The sequence below is a fragment of the Prinia subflava genome, chromosome Z (genome assembly GCF_021018805.1).
Source record: "Prinia subflava isolate CZ2003 ecotype Zambia chromosome Z, Cam_Psub_1.2, whole genome shotgun sequence".
Lineage (NCBI taxonomy): Eukaryota > Metazoa > Chordata > Aves > Passeriformes > Cisticolidae > Prinia > Prinia subflava.
The window spans coordinates 87,173,686-87,193,691 of record NC_086283.1 but is presented as its reverse complement, the minus strand read 5'-3'; the positions used below and the strand labels follow the sequence as shown (position 1 = coordinate 87,193,691).

The following is a 20,006-nucleotide window of genomic DNA, read 5'->3' as shown; positions in this document are numbered from 1 at the left end:
GATGTAACCATGCAATGTACAGTATTTCTTCTCTTCAGAAACTGCACCCATCATTATGACAGGAGAAGAGCATCATTTTTGGATGAGAATGGTGGAGGAATAATACTGCCATTTTGCTGTGAGAATTTATGAGAGCAGAGAGGACAGAGTTTCCATGAGAATACTTCAGTGGCAGAAGGACAAGTGCAGACACTGCAGAGAAGGAGTAGAGGGAGAGTAATGCTCACAGTTTGCACATAGTGCTTTGTGATTTTCTGTAACCATGTGCTTCCTGCCTGCCTTCCTGCCTGCCTTCCTGCCTTCCTGCCTGCCTTCCTGCATTCCTGCCCTCCTGCCTTCATGCCTTCCTTCCTGTCTCCCTGCCTCCCTCCCTCCCATCCCTCCCTCCCATCACTCTCTCTCATCCCTCTCTCTGTCGCTCCCATTGTCTTCTGAAGCATTATGCCTCTGAATAATTTACTTTTCTGTGAGCTGAATCTCTGTGCTTTTCTCTCTCTTTTAGTTAACACCTATTCCTCATCTTGCTCTCACATTCTTGGTACCCTTCTGGAAGTGAGGGACAGAGAAGGAGAAACACAATACCATCTGAGCTGGCTCTTTAGTAACCTTACAATGTAACACATGGGGAAGTTACTGTGAGACATAGTCTTATTGTTATGAGCCAGCTGTTTGACTGGGGAAGATGAGTTATAAAGAACTGTTATATTTCTGATTGTCTACATTAATTTTGCCCTGGGTGTGCCTGCACTTTTGTTCAGTATCTTCTGGCAAATATGATGTAGCAGCCTTCCGCACAAAGGCTCTTAAGGATCTCTCTGGTGCTGCCAGGATTATACTATTTTTTTTGTGGACCTAAGAATGTGTGTCCCTAAGAACTCAGGTGCTACCTCTATCCATGCAACTTTCATGTTGTTAAAGTTTCATGCTATAGTCAGGCACCTCTGTGAGCCTGAAAGCTTTAGTCTCCGGTACTAAGAAATGCCACACAGGTAGTGATTGATGCATTCCTTTTAGCTGGGAAGCATATCTGGTCTTCCTTAGGAATTGTGGATCTATGAGAAGCTATAATGGCATGTAACATTGGAACAAATAATTTTGAAGACTGAAAAGCTGATGTTGCAAATAAAATCAGCCTCTATGTATATGGAAAATGTAGAGGAATTCAGAGGAAATTGTTTCCTTTCCCCACTCCTAGTCTGTTGCCAAGAAAATTTCTAGCTCTGGAACAGGTCCATCTGTTATCAAGTTTCATGCTTCATTATGTAACACTTCGAGCTGATGAATGCCTGAAAAGACTGCTTATCTCCAGAAGCTGACTGGTATCTTTACATAAAATGTTTTCAGGAGTAGAACCAACCATTTATGTGCATTGTTTGCAGCAACAGCTAGTTGAAGAAACTTTAGTTTCTGCTTGAGGTGGAGCCTTGCCCCAGGATTCTTATTGCATGCTTTTCCTTCTCAGTCTGTAGTCTTCAGAGCTGATGTAGTTTTACCCTCCTATCTTTCCAGTCCCCAAATTATGAGAGGAGAAAGATCAGGTGGTGTATTATGTTAGCTCCTTGGCCAACATGTTTTAATTCTCCAAAAGTCAAGATATTCATGTCAGTATTTCATAGCTAATGATTCCTGGTCATGTGTAATCTCCCAGGAATATCAGGTTCTGGAGAATCTTTGAACGATTAGTAGAGGAAGCTATCTCTTTAAGAAATCTGGAAGGAGACCCTCATTCTAATTGATGCTGCTTTCCATCCAGTAAGGGCACCCAGTCTGTTCTGACCACACCCACATTTTTTAGAAACAAATATCTTTACAAAGGCAGAGAGAGAGGAGAGTTGCAACTGTCTTGTGATGTCTCCTTTTACTTAACCCCTCCCCTCCCAACAATAAGGCATTGTATATTTTATGCCAGAGTGTGTAATATTCCAAGTAGCCTTGTTTTTCTGCATAAGAATGCAAATTTCTCTTTCCTGTTTCATCAGGCTGTGGAGGGCTTGTTAGTGTGTGAGGCTTTTATCAGTTTGGAAACTTAGGTAATCTCTTCTTCCATGTGATGCTGTAGAATGTGTTATACTTGAGCCACCAAAGAAGAAGGGCTGAGACCAGCAGATTATTGTTTATCTGCAGTGAAATACTGACATGTTGCCTTTGACTACTTCTAGTGTAATGGAGATGTGTGGGCTAGATCTGTCTGGGAGTCATATTTGGCTAATTTTTTAAATTAGAAAAGGCAGACATAGTTTTTGGCAGGAAGTTTTTGTAGGTCTGAGAGGGACAAAACAATAGGAATGAAATGTGTTGCTAGACAATCAGAGCTCCTTAATTTTTCTTGTCTGCATCAGTAGCTTGGGGAACTTGGGTCACCGATGTCCTTGACGAATGTCTGATTAGATCTCTTTTCCTATATGTGTTTCATGTATTCTGTTGATTCACTTTTCATCTTAATACAGAATGAGGAAACCTCTAGAAATCCAAATATTTCCGAGGGTAAAAGAATGCATTCACTGTCTAGCACTAATGTGTACTTTTCCTTTTCTGGCTGCACACGTAACATATGTCAACTTCTACCACACCTTCTTCTTTTCTATCTAGGGCAACACATTTTTATTGCATTTACCTTTGTTTTAATTTTGAAAGGACTGAATCCAACTTTTGGAAAAGGTGTATGGGTGTGCCCTTTTTATGCACTCAGTAAAGGTTCTTTCTTTCTTTTTGTGGTTGCTGTTTGATATGATTGCTGTTCGGTGGAGCGTTGCCTGCAAGGCAAATATTTTATGGGTAACATTTTGAGGGTAAATCTAATAAAAGCTGAAAAGTTCAAAAAGCTCTTGTGTTTAAACAACACAATCAAGAAAGCAAAAAAATACAGAAAGGGAGAACTAATAACTTAAAATTGCCATAGAACTCTTATATTGAAAGAAACCAGAGGGTTTTTGAAATTTGTAATCTGGCATGGAGATGTCACATGAACATAAAAGGGTGGGGAAAATAGGAGTGAGAACAGAGTTTTCTGTGTGAAATGCATGTTTCTTGAGACACTGACATGTAAGAGAAAAAAATGAGAACCATAACATAGGCTGAAGTGCTCAAAATGGGTTTTTGGAGGGAGATGAAAACTGATGCATGTGAAAGCAAGAGGATTATTTTAGCTGGAAACCTGAGTACAGATTGCATCCTCAAAAGAGATTGATGGTAGTGTATTTTCTTTAACGAAATGTACGTCTGAAAAAACCCTATATGAGTAATGGCAACAGGATTTTATGATGCCGCTCTGAAGATTAAATACATGTGGGGGCTGAAGTAATTTTGTGTTTCTAGGCAGGCAGAGCCTCCTGGTGCATGACTTTTGAAAGGTGAAATTCTGTTCTTCTTGTGCTGGGGAAATAATATATATGACCTGTGTGCTCAGTAACAGATCCTCACAGCAATATTGTTTTTGAGTAAATTTGGTACACTTGAGGAGAAGAGAAGGAAAGAGTGACTTAAGAAGTGAAGAACAACATGGCATGAGTGTGACAGAATAACCTTTGTGCAACTTTCTGCTTAATTTCTTCATAACCACTGAGTTTCATTTGATAGAAGACACTTCACAGTAGTAGATCAGGGAATCCAAGTGTATCCAGATGGAATCCTGCTGGATGATATGCAAAAATCTGTTAAGGACGATACGCTTCAGTAGCTGTTTCTGAGATCATAGGAGGAAGGATTATGGATCTTAGTGAAATGAAGCAGAAATTTCTTTAACCATTACAAATCTGCTCCTGACCCTCTGTTGCCATCCTTTTTTACATCAGTGCATATAGTATTTAGTTGTCTTCATGCAGAAGTGTTCTTTTCTATTTGGTAACTTTCAAGTTTTGTAATGATAAGAACAGCTCTAACCACCTGAATGATGCACAGAAATTGCAAACTCTGGCTTGCAAGCAGTTCAGGAAGGTTCCTGTTGTTTCTTGCACTAGTTTTGTTTAAATTCTGTACTTTTGCCAGACAGTGCTGTAGTTACACCAACATGTTTAACTGCCATCAGATGTTGGCTGGTCTTTACATTTGTTTACTACCTTTTATAATGAGAGGCCAGGGTTTGATGGTTTTTATGTGAGAGGAATTGTCCTGCTTTGAATTAATCTATACAGGAAATTCTGGCTTTTTAAAAATTCTTTTTTGTAATCTCTTTTGCCCACAAGACTCCTTTTTCTTCTCTGTTCTCAGCTCTTCTAGTTTCAAACTGGAGGATTTTTTTTCTTGTGGGGAGTTAGAAACACAGGTTGTTTCTAGGCAACGCACATTTTAGTACCAAGGCTTTGGCACCAGCATACTTTGGAAGTTGCATCACCATTAGATTTTTAACTTTTTTCTTAATTGGTCAGAGTTGGAGAGTGAAGCAAGTTTTTATCATACATCACATTCTTTTGTTTCTTCTAGATAGCATAGAATAAATTCAAAGAACCAGATCAGAGAAGCTTGTTTCACTTCCTCTCATCTAGTTTCCAAAATGCTTGAGTATGCACTGAAGTAGGCCATCTCCTTAAAATAGTCCTACCCTTAAAATAGTGCTTATGATGCATGCAGTTGCGAAGGCATTGGGACTGCATGTCTGTCCACGCTGCTTTCGGGGTATTGTGGTTGGAGATGAGGAGCTGGTGTTGTCCTGCTCAGCCCCTCTCCCCTGCATCACTGCAGCCTGTGCTATGGCTGGCAAGCATTACCGCTATTATTTTTGAAAATGAATACTGCATAATAGTGAAGTTTTTTAAGCTGGTCTTTTTTTGGAGCTCTTCTTCAGGAAGGTGTTTTCAAGAGGATTCATGTATTGTAAGCAAGCGTTAATTACAAAGTGGTGAATAATTGATATCATAAAGGATTATTTAAATATTTTTCTGTATTTCTTATCCTGAAATTCTTATTTCTTACTTCTTATCCATTGTGTGGATAATTAAGTCATATTGAATTGAGCCCACTCATGGCAGATATACATCATTTTTTGTGAGGTAATTCTGGATCATGGCATCTTTTGTGCAGAGGGATTGGAAGGTCTGAGTTGTCTGCTTATACAATGCAGAGACCAACATAAATGTGGAGGAGCTTCACACACATGTACCAGTCTGCTGGCATCTTGCATAATATGCTGTAAAAGTGAATGAAACATGTCTTTATAATATCATCTGTCATCAATCATGTTTATTTCCATATTTATATATTAACCTCATATTTCGTTGAGTTGAAGTAGCACTTTTTACAGAGCAACCTTGGTTGCAGGAGCTTCTGAAAAATGTTCCTAATCCAATAGTACACAAGATAGCATGGCAAACATCATGAAGGATATCAGAATTTTAGAAGCACTGGCACAAGAAAAAGGTTGCATAACATCTCTGGCATTCAGTTTCAGCTGAAATAGACAGGAAAATCTTTTTTGTAGTGCTGAAATCCTTTGTTGGAGTAGGAAGTTATTTAGTAAGAGATTAAATTATTTACTAATTTAAATACATTCTCTTACCTTGTATAAAAACTAGTATTGTAAATATAAATGTACCTTTCTCCTTGGGCTGCTAAGCAATCACTTGTCATTTTCCTAGTAAGCAGGAATGTAAACAAAAATATGACTTTATTCACTCAAAGCCATGTCTGACTTATTAATTTGATAAGGCTTTTTAAAGGAGCAGGTATGTAAAATAACACCATTTGTCAAGCTGATATTTTTAACTGTTAACATGTGAAATTACTTTAAACAGAAGTTTTGGATGTGTTCTGTGTCTTGGAAGACATGAGGTCTGAACATTGAAATCCTAATTTTAATTGCAGCTTTAATGCTTTACCCTCTAAAAGCTGGAATTTAATTTTTGTCTTCAAATCTTTATGTGTGGGGAAGATGAACTATTTCTTCTTGTTAAGTCATTGCAGCTTATCAAGTGCTTTGTTTACAACAAAACTGTATTGTCTGGCATTTTCACAGTGTTGACAATTTTGGACTTGGTCTTCTGCTTCAGACAAAGCAGATAAAACGCATGGTGTCATCATATGTTGGAGAGAACGCAGAATTTGAACGCCAGTATTTATCTGGTGAGCTTGAAGTTGAGCTTACACCACAGGTAAGGACTGTCTCTAAGATGCTTAAGTGCTCCTATAAAATTGTTTTGCAATCCAAATGTTTTGTTTATGTGCAAAAGGCACTTGACATCTGTGGTAGGCTGACCCTGACTGGACTCCAAGTGCCCACCAAAGCCTCACTCTCAACTCCCCTCAGCTGGACAGGCAGAGAAAATATAACAGACTCACAGATTGAGATAAGTAAAAGGAGAGATCACTCACCAGTTATGATTGTGGGCACCATAGACTCAGCTTGGGGAACTTAATTTAGTTTATACCAATCAAATCAGAGTAGGCTAAGAGAAGTAAAACCAAATCTTAACACCCCAGCCCTCCCTTTTTCCTGGCCGTAAGTTTATTCACAGTTTACCTCCTCTCTGCTAGTAGCACAGCAGGAGGAGGGAATAGGGGGTTGTGGTCAGTTCATCACATGTTGTGCAGCTCCCTTCTGCTCAGGAGGATTCCTCATGCTCTTCTACCATCCAGTGTGGGTTCCTTACACAGGATCAGTCCTTCAGGAACAGACTGCTTCAGAACAGGTCCCTTCCACAGGGTGCAGTCCTTCAGGAGCAGCCTGCTCCAACGTGGATCCCCTGAGGGATCACAAGCCCTGTCAGCAGACCTGCTCCAGCATGGGCTCCTCTTTCCATGAGGCCATAGGTCCTGCCAGAAGTCTGCTCCAGCATGGGCTTCTCATGGGGTCACAGCCTTCTTTGAGGCATTTACCTGCTTGGGCTTGGGATCCTCCAGGGGCTGCAGGTGGATTTGTACTCCCACGTGGCCCACCATGGACTGCAGGGGCGCCTCACTGTGGGAGCTGCAGGGGAATTTCTGCTCTGGCACCTGGAGCATCTCCTCCCCCTCTTCCTTCACTGACCTTGGTGTCTGCAGAGGTGTTCTTCTCACACGTTCTCAGTCCTCCCTGCTCTGGATGGACTTACATCTATACAGGAGGTTCTCCTTCAGTACACTGTCCCAGAGGCACTACCACTGTTGCTGATGTACTCAGCCTTGGAACAGCTGGCACTGGTTTTGTGGACACTGTGGGAAGCTTCTCACATACTCACCCAGAAATCACCCCTCTAGCTACCAAAACCTTGCAAAGCCAATACAACATCTGAGGGTCATGCATCTGTTAAGAATTGACTGTTAGTTGTGTGAATTCCTTTAATGGGACTAATTAATAATAAATTGTATTAATCTGAAGCATATATATATATATATATATATAAGATTGTAGAAGAAGGCATAAAGTATGCTCAGAACTGTGGCCCCATATAAAGGGAAGGAAGTCAAGGAGCGGCTCCATTCCCACCTTGGTGGCAGGTTTTGGGGACGTTGCATGTGCAATGCCTGCCATCTAGTGGGCAGGAATCAAATTCGGAGATTTAGTTCCTTGTGAGACAAAACCTTTTTTGGACTTGTTCATCAATTCTTAACGACGTTAATTTGTGCATACTGTTATGAGGAAATTTAAAACCTGGCTTTTTAAGCACCATATTTTTACTATCTTAGCACTATCTTAGCACTGCCAAGCTACCCAAATAGCATGAATGCAATGAGATCCTAAAATCATTGATACCCGTTATGTTCTATTGAGATCAACTTCTCTGAAGTTGATGCTCTAACTTTAAAGCCTACAACATGTTCAGGTGTGGCATTTTCAGAACTGACACATAAAATTTGAGCTTTAAACAGCTATTTATATAAGTTTCTGGGGAAAACAACTGTAGTAAGTTTTTATTAAGAGTTGTATCTTGAGCTTCCTCTCTTGTGAATCACAGAGTCGCAGTATGGGTCAGGTTGGAAGGACCCACAGTGGGTCATCGGGTCCAGCCTCTTTGCTCAAGCAGGGTCATCCCAGAGCACACAGCACAGGATTGTGTCCAGATGGTGCTTGGGTAGCTCCGGTGAGGGCAACTCCATGACCTCTCTGGGCAATCTGTTCCAGTGTGTGGTCAGTGTCACAGTAAAGGAGTTCTTCCTCATGTTCAGGTGGAACTTCTGTGCATCAGTTTCTGTCCATTGCATCTTCTTCTGTTGCTCAGGACCCCTGGACAGAGCCTGGCTGCCTCATCTTGGCACCCCTTCTTCAGATACTTACAGGCACTCATAAGGTCCCCTCTCAGTCACCTCTGCTCAAGGCTAAACAGGCCCACTCCCTCAGCCTTTCCTCATAAGAGAGATGCTGCAGGCCCATCTTTGTTACCCTTCCCTCCAGGACCCACTCCAGGAGTTTCGTGTTTCTCGTGTCCTGAGGAGCCCAGAACTGGACACAGCAGCCCAGACATGGCCTCACCAAGCCTCAGTTGAGGGGCAGGGTCAGCTCCCACGACCTGGTGAAGATGCTGTTCCTGATGCATCCCAGGATACCCCTGGCCTTGGCCTCAAGGACACACTGCTGGTTCATGGTCAGCTTGTTGTCCACTAGGACCTCCAGGTCCTTCCCCACCAAGCTGGTCAGTCCCTGGCCAGTACAGGTGCATGGGATCATTCTTCCTCAGCTGCAGGACCCTGGATTTTCCTTTGCTGAATTTCAGATTGTTTTTCTCTGCCCATCTCTCCAGCCTGTCCAGGTCCCTCTGAAGGGCTGCACGGCTCTCTGGGGTATCGGCCACCCCTGCCAGCTTTGTGTCAGCAGTGAATGAGAGGAGGCATCTGCCCTTCCTCTAAGCCACTGATGCATAAGTTAAACAATACTGGGGCCAGTGTTGACCCTTGGTGGGCACCACTAGTGACAGGCCTCCAACTAGATCCTGTGTTGTGATTACAGCCCTCTGAGATCTGTCGTTCAGCCAGTTCTCAATCCATTTCACCGCCCTCTCATATAGTCCACTCTTCCTGAGCTTGCCTATGAGGATGCTGTGAGAGAACGTTTCTTAGAATTACAGACATGAGTGGAAAAGTTCGCTTTATACCCAGTCTGCAGACTTGAAAATAGCCAGACACTTGCCATGTCTGATGTTTCAAATGTCACAAATCTCACAATGCATTTTTTCTTTCCTAGTTAATGTTCAGTACTTTCACCTGGAGGACCATGAGCTCCTTAGACATGTAGTTGGCTCTGTGGGCTACCAGATAAGCTATGTAGATTTGGCATGGAAATAATGGGTCTGCAGCATATAATGGGAAACAGTAAGGTGAATTAATTACTTGATAGGAGATGTGGGGGAATTGAGATATTTGTGTCAAGAAAAATAGTCTTTCCTGAAATAGTTTGGTATAACCTTAGGCAAAATGGGAGACTTTCGTATTATTGTCACACAGTAAGGAAGAGGTCACAGTGAGATCTTGAAATGCTAAGGCTTCTCAGAACACAGGACTCTATATTGTTGCATGGTTTGCATCTGCCTCTTGCCACCATTTTGAAAACCAGAAGCCATTGTGCTTCTTGCAGGATAACTGGGGAAAATAAAATCTGTGTTCTAGAGGCTGTTAAACTGGATAATTGACCATGATGTTCTTGTCTTACTCCAGGAGAATAAAAAAAAAAAAAAAAAAAAGGCAGGAAATGACACTAATGAAAAGCAAATACACATCTTTGGCCATAAGTCTATAATTAAGAAGAATGAGGAATTTTGCTGTTAGTATCCTCCACTATGCCTGGACATAGAGAAGAGTGCAGACAGGGTGGTCAAAGAGGGTATAAAACCTGCTCTGTTAGTTAGCTTTTTGGTATTCTTGGCAGGGACAATCCAGATCAGTAGACTTCCTTTCTCCATCTGCCATGCTTGGCTGTTTCACTAGGAGTGGGTTCTGAAGTTTTTCTTAGAATGCTGAAGAATGAATATCAATGTTTAGGACTGCTAGAGAAGAAAAACCTTCTAGGATATGTAGCCAGGTGGGAAAAAAAAGAACTCTGGGCTATTCTCCAGAATAATGGGTTGGGAAATAAACTGAAGGAGAGGAGACATAGCCAAGTGCTGGGCCCTGGTATTTGGCAGGTGTTTGTATGACAGTGTCATCTTGAGCAGTTAATGACTGTGTGTCAAGCATTTCTTGCCATATCCAGCAGTAGTCCCACATAGGAAAGCTAAAATCTGAGGAAGAAATAGATGATCACGTCTGTCTACTGTGTACAGAAGGAAAAGCTACAAATGACAGGATACAAAATAGAGTTCATGCAAGCCATTCTTCAAAGTTGGATTTGTTGTTCCCAATTGATGATTGCTTAAATATGTTTTCCCATAGGGTACACTTGCTGAACGTATTAGAGCAGGAGGAGCAGGAATCCCAGCATTTTACACCAGTACTGGCTATGGGACGCTGGTACAGGAAGGGGGTGCACCCATCAAGTACAACACAGATGGCACCATTGCCATTGCCAGCCAGCCAAGAGAGGTAAGAGGTCTGATTGCCAGTAGGAAGCCTTCAGCATTGAAAAATTAATTTCTAACATATTTACAACATAAACAGCAGTTTCAGAAGGAGTTAAGTTTAACCTTACTGTATTCAGTTAACTGGATGTCTGTGGTACCAGACACATTAGCTTTGTTTCCACTGCTTACTGCTGTCCTCTGTGATGTGAAGTTTTTACAGTTCTAGTGTGATTTAGCATTAAGACCTGGTCCAAGTGAAAGCCTTGCTGAGTTAGCCTTCACTTAACCATTCTCAGCTCGTGTTAGCTGTGTATTCGAACAAAATTTTGTTCCACGCCATTGTAGGGCGCAGAGCTGTTTGAGAACAGTCTCCTGTTAGTGGGGCAGGTGCTCTTTAAATACTGCGCTGTGCAGCTGTACACAGAACTTCAGCCTTAGAAGAAATGGGGCATTCTCATGTTAAACTGGGAAGAGCTCAGCTGACACAAATTCCAGGAAATGCATTTCCCTACATTTGAAATGCAATTTAGTTTCAGTTTTTAAAACTGTGAGGAAATAAAAAGATTGTGGCTTTCAAAGGCAAAAACAAGGGTTTCATTTTGAAATTGGATGTAGAATTTGGAGAAGGGAAGAGATATCTCAGTGCCATAATTTTTCTTGAAGAAATGGATGGGGCTAATATTGTGTGTTTCAATTATGCTGCATACAATATTAAATTTCACCTCAAGAAGGCTTTTGGGGTAAAGGTAATTCCATCCTAACCCATGGTTTTCATATATTTTATACACAACTATTTGCAGTATCTAGGCGTTGCCTTAGTCTTTTATATTCCCTTTTTTTTTGCTGCATACATCATTATGATGTTTTACCATTTGTTTTGTTCATTAAATAGCTTACAATTTTAATAACATTTTTCTTCATCTGCTTTTCTTTTGACATTTGTGGGAAAATCTCTCTTACTCTCCTCAGTCTAATAATTGTGGCGTGCAAATAACATGATTAGCATGATTTATTCAATTCCATTCTCCACATCCATTTTGCACAGAAGTGTCATTTTATAAAGGCTTAGATCTCCTTTTATGGCACTGGCAAACTGATGTCTGATACACTTTTCTCATACTTCCTTCCCCTTTCAGCAATTTTAAAAACCTATCAAGTAATATTTGGGTATACTCTTACCTTCTAAATTGCTAAGATAGGTTGTCTTTCATCTCTGTAGGATTAAAAGACTAGCTCTGTCCCTGTTCCATAATATGGCTTCAGGCACAGTATCATTCATTGCAAATATTGGTGAAAAATGCAGCGAAAACCAAATGAAACAGCCTGTTAGATGAAATGATTTGCGTAGTCTATCTTGAATTGACTTAATTTTGCATTTGGAGTTTCTGATGATGGGCAGTGCTTATAAATTTTTTCAGTAATTCTGCTTTAGCACTTTGGTTTTTGGTTAGCTGACGTGCAGGACAAAGCGTGTCTAATTCCAGTAGATGGAGCAGGAGGAAAATTGATTCTCATGATGTTTCACTATGACACTGTGATAAAACTGGGGTTTATAGCCTTTCCATGCCTCTCTGTTATTGTACAGTTTTTCAGTTCAAATATTATGGAGTACAAAAAGAAATTGAAATATAATAGTCTGCAAAATTAACCCTTAAAATAAGTATTACACATTAAAATCTTTTGGAAGAAACCTAAATATCAATTTTATACTTTTTTCTGTAGGTGAGGGAGTTTGATGGCCGTCACTTTATTCTGGAGAAATCGATTACAGGAGATTTTGCTCTTGTGAAGGCATGGAAGGCTGATCGTGCAGGAAACATAATTTTCAGGTATGACTTGTTTACTGGTGGGAAAAGATTATTTTACAGTTTAGGTAATGAATGAGGAGAATCCTGTCTCCTGTGTTTTACTGATTTCACATTCTTTCATATTGCCTTTCCCTACTGTCAAATTACACTGCTATAAAACACCAAAATATAATTGCTTTTTCTAATGACTTTTGAGAATTCAAACACAGCTATGAAATAAAGCACTCATAGTTAAAAATGAGACACAGCTGACCAAAGTTGTTATGGTGACTGTTGAGAAATTTAGCGACATTCTCTTTCTTTCAATTTTCATGTTAGTTTAGGTTCTTTTTCTTGAGCAATTAAAGGCTAACCCAAGAAGTACAGGTTCATGTATGACAGAAGAGAAAGTAATTGAGTCAGTCTTCTGGCCAGTCAGTGATGGGAAAATTGATTCTCTCTAAAGAAAACTGTATTTAAAGTTGATTTCATCTCAGTGGTGTAGGGAAAGGCATCATATGAATTTAAACATCTTTGCAATGAAAAGTTTAATGTTGCACTACGGAGAAAATCTTTTATATGAGTTGCTCTGTTTGTGTTCTGATTTGTCCTGAACTGAAGCAGGAGAGAGGTTTGCTTATGTTTAATGCCTGGTTTTTATTTGTTTGTCTTATGGCTATCAGATGAAAAGGTAAGTGTTGTAGTTATCACTTGCAGTTTATTACATGCACATGCTGACTGAGAGTCTGTCTTTGTATTAGAACAAACAAGGAGTTGGAAAAGCAATCGAAAAATATATAAAGCAATACCTGTAAAGTAATACTTTTCTTTATGTATGTATGTGTGTGTATATATATTTATAGATGCACATGATTAATACCACATTAAAATACTTGAAAATTAATAAATAAGTTTTTATTTGGCTCAAATCTTGACATCCTGACTTGCCACTGTCAAGACAATATGGTTTCTGATTGAAAGCTGAACTTTTTTTGTGTGCATGCAGATAAATTCGATAACTGCTAAACTGTTCTCCTTAGGCTCTGGTACATTGAATACAGGAAACACTCTTCCCCCTTAGCCTTATCTTTGTTTGATCCTGAGCCTCTACTCTCTGTGCTTGTATCCTGTATTCTACTAATGCATAGTAGATATCTCTCGAAAGTTCTTTCATTCTCCACAAAAACAGACTGCTTGTGTTCTCCTTTTACCCTCTTCATTTATGCCATGTTGTTCTCTATGCCTTTCCTTCCTGTTCCTTTCAGAAATCTTCATTATGTCTCCCATATTCACACAATACAGCTGATAACAGATACTACTTCCATCTGGAATGAAGATCTAAAAATCTTGACTCCTCCCTTCAACTGTAACTAACCAAAGATGGAAACTGATCATCATCTGGTGTCCTATTCCATGTAGAATATTGCTAGCTCAAAGGAATTTGCTTACGATGAGCAGTGACCTCCTGTGTTTCTGGATGAGACATGATTGTCTGATAACAGAACAGAGAAACATAGGGTCATCTTATAACTTGCCATCTGCTACCATTTTCACAGCAGTGTGGTACTATTTATAGTGTGTTTCCTGCAACTGTGTGAAGCCAGTAGCAATGGTGTAAGTGTCTGCCAAACCGTTAATCACCCTCAGGGTAAGAGCTTTTATAAATACAGAGGATGTATTTTAGGTACATTTACTTGGACCACAGGCTGGCATCAATTTTTTCTCATACATTAAGCTATACTGTTTTCTGGGAATTGAGAATGGCACCAACTTCTTTATAAAGCTGTTTTTAAAACTGTTGATTTTGGTTTCTTTTAAAGTTATACTTTATGAGCCCTAGATCTTTTGTTCCATACAGCATATTGTGGTGGTTTTCATGTCAGGCATCTTCATGCTCAGTGGACTATTCTTTACGACTTAGCAGTGGTTAGCTTTTGTCTAACAAAGGTCTTAACCTCTCTTGTGGCCTTGCTCATTAGGGACATCAGGGAGCACCACTGCTTCTGTGGATAGTCAGAGAATCCCAGAATGGCCTGGTTTGGAAGTGATCTTAAATATCATCCAGTTCTGGCCTCTGGCTGTGGGCAAGAGCACCCGGCACTGGGTTGGGTTGCTTAGAGCTCCATTCAGACTGGCCTTGAACACTTCTGGGGATAGGATATCCACAACTTCTCTGGGCAACCTGTTTCAGTTCCTCACCACTCTCAGTAAAGAATTTCTCCTTAATACCAAACCTAAACCTCCTCTCTTTCAATTTGAAGCCATTCTCCCGTGTTTTGTCATCATGTGCCCTTGTGAAAAGTCAATCTATGTTGAATACTCCCTTCAGGTACTGTAAGGCTGTAATTTGGTCACGCTGAGGTCTTCTCTTTTCCAGGCTTAACAATTCAAATTCTCTCAGCCTTTCCTTGTAGGAGAGGTTCTCCAGACCTCTGATCATCTTGGTGGCCTCCTCTGGACTTCCTCCAGCAGGTCCCTGTCCTTCCTGTGCAGGGACCCCAGCTCTGGATGCAGAGCTCCAGCTGGGTCTCAGCAGAGCAGAGCAGAGGGGCAGAATCCCCTCCCTCCCCTGCTGCCCACGGGGCTCTGGATGCAGCCCAGGACACGTTTGGCTCTCTGGGCTGTGAGTGCCATAGCCGGGGCATGTCCAGCCCTTCACCCAGCAGCACCCCCAAGTCCTTCTGGGCAGGGCTGCTCTGGGTCTGTTCATGCCCAGCCTGGACTGAGCTTGTCCACGTCCCTCTGGATGGCATCCCATCCTTCAGAAGTGTCAACAGCACCACTCACCTTGGTGTCATCTGTAATTTGCTAAGGGTTCACTCAATTCCTTCGTCGGTGTCATTAATGAAGATACCAAATAACACTGGTCCTAGTACAGACCCCTGAGGGACATCACTTGTCACTGATGTCCATTGGGACTCTGAGCCATTGACCATCAACCTTTAGCCTGTTGAACCAATTCCTCATCTACCAGTCTATGCAATCAAATCCATCACCCTCCAAATTAGAGACAATGATGTGGGGCTATAAAGCCATGTCAAAAGCTTTACAGAAGTGCAGATAAATGACATCTATAGCCATTTCCCAACCACTGATATAGTCACTCCATCATAGAAGACCACTATATTGGTTAGGAAGGACTTGCCTAACCAATGTGAAGTTTTGCTGGCTGTCCTGAATCACCTTCCTGTCTTCCCTGTGACTTCACACAGCTTCCAGGAGTATGCGCCGTGATATTCCCAGGCACAGATGTGAGGCTGACAGGTCAGTAGTTCCTGGGGTCCTCCTTTATATCATTTTTGAAGATGGGAACCATCTTTCCCTCTTCCCAGTCACCTGGTACTTCACCTGACTGCTATGACGTTTCAAGTATCATGGCAAGTGATTTGTCTGCCTCCTTTGGCTCCCCGCTCTTTTCATTTGGTACCATTCTGCTAGTTGTTCTAGCCCCATGTACTTAGACGTCACAAGCAAGTATGTGGCTTGTTGGTGATGCAAGTAGACTATTGACAAAGAAGCAGAAATGTTAAAGGGATAACCTGCATCAGAGCCTCTTCTGTCACAGTCATGTCAGGTCATCTCTTCATGCTTCACCTGGTTCTGCAAAACATAAATTCAGCTTATACCTGAGGTATCTCTACACCTTCGAATCATTAGGTATGAAGTGGATGTAGTTTGTTGGTTAAGTCTCCTATGAACTAGTTTGCTATCTTTTGCCTCTGGGAGAAAAGATATCATGCCTTTGCGTCAGTGTAGAAGTCCAGTGGAACAATGGCACTTTGTAGAGCTGAGTCTAAATTTCTAGAAAATAAAATAAAAAGGTAACTTTGTCTGGAAAATTTTTGATTTTCCTGCTCCTAACCCCTTAACATTATTCTGTGTTGGATAATAAGTTCTGGGTTTTTTTCCTTCTGGGTGATGTACTCTTTAGAAATAAAACCTTCAATCCTGTAAAAGACTGCTACTTCTGAAATTACTAACTCAACAGTTTAAATGGCAGAAGCTTTTATAAATTATGTCAGATTAGAGACCATTAGCTCTTCTTAATCTCAAATTAGTATTGAAATGTTTTCTTGTAGTTTTTTGTTTTTTCCTTATGTAAAAATAATTTTATCTCATTTTTTTTTGCTGGCAGAGAAGCCACTGCAATCTTGAGAAAGTTTGGCTCAGAAAAGTAGTTACATAGGAGACAATATCCATTTCTCAGCTATTTTAATTCAGCTTTTATAACTCTTATTTTTCTTCTCATTTGCTACTCTGCCTAGTTTAGGGTAGTTTTTCCTGAATCACTACTAAATTGTGCTGTATTTGTCTCTCAGAGGAGAGTATAAATTCATGTTGTGTTGGGTTTTTTTTCTTTTTTTTCTTTTCTTACTATTATATTCTTCTTTTGGGTTTGTATAGCTACCAAGAAGACCTTTGGGCAGAAGATATTAATAGAATCATAGAATTTGTTGAGTTAGAAGAGACCCACAAGGATCATCAAAGTCCAGCTCAACCCCGGGCTCTGCACAGCACCATCCCCAAGAGTCACACCATATGCCTTGGGAGTATTGTCCAAATGCTTCTCAAACTCAGTCAGGCTGGTGCTTGACCACTGCCCTGGGAAGCCTGTGCCAGTGCCCAACCACCCTCTGGGTGAAAAACTTTTTTCAGATGTCCAACTTAAACCTTCCCTGACACAGCTTCAGGCCATTCCCTCGGCTCCTGTCAGTGATCACACAGAAAAGAGATCAATGCCTGCCCCTCCTCTTCCCCTTTCAAGGAAGTTGTAACTGCGGTGAGGTCTCTCAGTCTTCCCCCAGTCTTCCCTCAGCCCTTCAGGCTGAACACAGCAAGTGACCTCAGCCACTCCTGATTTGGCTTCCTCTTAAGGCCCTGTATCATCCGTGTGACCCTCCTTTGGACAATCTCTAATAGTTTAGTATCTTTTATGTTGTGGCACCCACATCTGCCCCCAGCACTCGAGGTGAGGCCGCCCCATTGCAGAGCGGAGCGGGCCAATCCCCTCCCTTGCCCGGCTGGTGATCCTGTGCCTGATGGCCCCCAGGACAGGGCTGACCCTTTGTTAGAGGCTTCACAGCTTCTGTATATTGCCAATAAAACGGCGTTTCCGCGAGATATGTATCTTAGGGTGTAGCTTTGATGGTGTCGGTATGTGCGCTGGAATGCTGTCCGAGCGGCCTGTGGGTGTCGGGCCCTGTCCCTGCCGTGCTGCCCCCGGCGCCGCGCGGTGGCAGCAGCGCCCGAGGCTCGGAGCGGCTGCGGCACCGGGCACGGTCCTGGCGCCGAGGGAGGAGGGAGGGGAGAGCACCTTGCAGGTCAGCTCCTGGACTCCATCGTCTTAAGGGCTTTTTCCTAGCTTAAATGATTCTGTGAGTCTGCGAAATAAGGATGGGCGGGGCGGGGAGGAAATGCTTCTGTGGAAAAACGATGTAGGAAAGGAGGTTATGTCTTACTTCGAAACCTGATTTTAGGGATTTTGATGGAAAATTTTCAAATTTTTAGCACAGAAAAATGCTGAGACGCTAGCAGTGGAACACCACTAAAACCTTCATAATACTTCTTAATTATTAAATGTGCCACACAGATTTGTTTGGGGGTTTCTGAGAAACACACAGAGTGGCTGCCACAGGTCACTTGTTTCCCCTGTGCCTACTAGGGTCTTGGTGCAGTTCCCAACACAGGTATACATAGGTTCCTATTATTCTCTAGAAGTCCTTTTTCCTTGGTACAGAAATGCTTTGAGCGAATGCCAGAGTCTTACAGTAAGTGCCAAAACTAACATAGGGGATTTTTGGTTTTATATATATATATATTTAATTAAGAGAATTGGATTGCATTTACTACTGGGAAAGTGCTATCCCAAGTCTTAGTCTGAGTCAGGAAAGCATACTTGAGAGGTTGTTAGGCCTGGTGCTGGTTCCCTGTAGAGATTAATTTCATTCTTTGTGCAGTGAAATAAAGGCATTGTACAAAGTCCAGCATGCTGCTGCTTTTGGATCCAATAAATGAAGATATCAGTAACATACCCAATCTCAATTAAATGGTGTGCTGATTAAAAGTCAAAAGAGCTGTAATAAATATTTTCTAATGTAGGAAAATATTATTTCATTTCAGATGCATCTTATGCAATTCCATAATACTTTTTTCTCCCTTATAATTTTTTTTATTAGTTCTCCAGCAAAAAGCTTTGTGATGCTTAAAATACAGACATTCCTCTAGTAGCTTATTTCTGAACAGTCTTTCATTGTACTATCACAGCCTTTAATATTTATTAATTTTTTTTTCAGGAAAACTGCAAGAAACTTCAACCAACCTATGTGCAAAGCTGCAAAGACAACTGTAGTAGAGGTAGGGAATTGAAACATAGTAAGCCCTATGCCGGTATAGTAAACATACTCCTTTATCTTGCATGGTATTCTGGAGATAGGCTGGGGGGATTTCAGATCATTGCAGGATTTCAAATCAGGGACAGTGGTCCAACCTCTTTCCTTGGACTGCATTCTCCTGACACTATGCTCTGCTTTGGTGATTAATTCCTTTGTTGCTGTACATCTGATGCAGACCAGGACTTCAAGTTCACTGTGATCAGCCTTTGAGAGGAAAACAAAGCAAGAGTCTTCAAATTTGTTAAATAAAGTAACGTGTGGATGAAAGAGGAAAAGAGGCTTAGGCTGTACTTGAGAAGATTCACATAAGACTTTATGCAAAACTTGAAAATAAAATCGACTGTGTAACAACATAGATTAGTCAAACTATATAGCCAATACAGTTGTGGTCTCTAAAATTTAGTAAATTACATAAATATCAGTCCATAATGAGATACAGATATTTGTCTGTATCTTGAGAAAGAGGATGGACTAGCTCATCTAGAATTTTCTTCCAATCTTTCTGCCCTTTTTCTTTGTCTGAAATGATAATATTTAAAAACATGAAGCAGCCTACACTGGAAAAATATTGGTGCCTGGAGAGTTGCTAAGGCATAGCAATATGTAAAAGATAGGCTGCTCTATTAGGTTTTTCTTCACTCTCTGGTTAGTTTTTTTATATGCCTAATAAACCTAAATACAGTTTGGCAGTAAGATCAAGACAAACTCCTCTAGACTGTTTCTAGTAAATAGTTTATAGAAGAGGCTTTTATTTCTTCAGGGTTTTTGTTTGTTTTGTTTGGGGGTTGGCTTGAGTTTTTGCTTGCTTGTTTGTTTATAAGATGTTATTTGGAAAATATATTTATTATGTATTTCTTATGTAAGTATCTCTGGATAATACATTTGAGAACTTCAGTTATTTCTTTGTGCCTTACAGAACTACCACAAAATATACCATGATATTTGCCACATAACTTACAGTGACAATGCAGCAAAACATTTTCATGTTTTGTTTTTAAAAAAGATTTCAAGTACTTTTCTCTTTAAAAATTAAATAAAGAATTTTTCCTTCTAGACACTTGTCCTTCACACCTTGTTCAGTCTGGCATTTAAAGAATTTAAGTAGATCAAAGCCTTCCACCTACATTCCATCTCATTCTCTCTTTCTGTCTTCTATCCACGTGTGATAGGGTAGAATTTTCTTGTCAGTGAGCAACTGATGTGAGATTGCTCTTGCTGTAATTCCATTTATCAGTTGTTAGTAGATCTGCTGTGTACTGTGTCCACTTCAAGTATTATTGCATTTTCAGTACCATTTTAAAAACTGTCAATCTTTTGCAAAATGCATTATTAATATTACTTCACAATTCTATTTTTTATGGACAAATTAGATGAGGATGCAAACCCACAGATTTAGGACAAGTATTTTCAACTGTCCTTGACTTAAA

At 40.8% G+C, this 20,006-nt stretch overlaps 1 protein-coding gene across 1 annotated transcript in view; it reads left to right on the top strand.

Moving 5' to 3' along the window:
- OXCT1 (3-oxoacid CoA-transferase 1) overlaps window positions 1-20,006 on the top strand; it is an 85,642-nt gene that overhangs the window by 10,468 nt on the left and 55,168 nt on the right. The window contains exons 4-7 of the mRNA XM_063424032.1: window positions 5,948-6,083; window positions 10,273-10,422; window positions 12,123-12,229; window positions 18,481-18,541. Of these exons, the coding sequence (XP_063280102.1) occupies window positions 5,948-6,083; window positions 10,273-10,422; window positions 12,123-12,229; window positions 18,481-18,541 (454 nt within the window). The remainder of the gene's footprint in view (window positions 1-5,947; window positions 6,084-10,272; window positions 10,423-12,122; window positions 12,230-18,480; window positions 18,542-20,006) is intronic.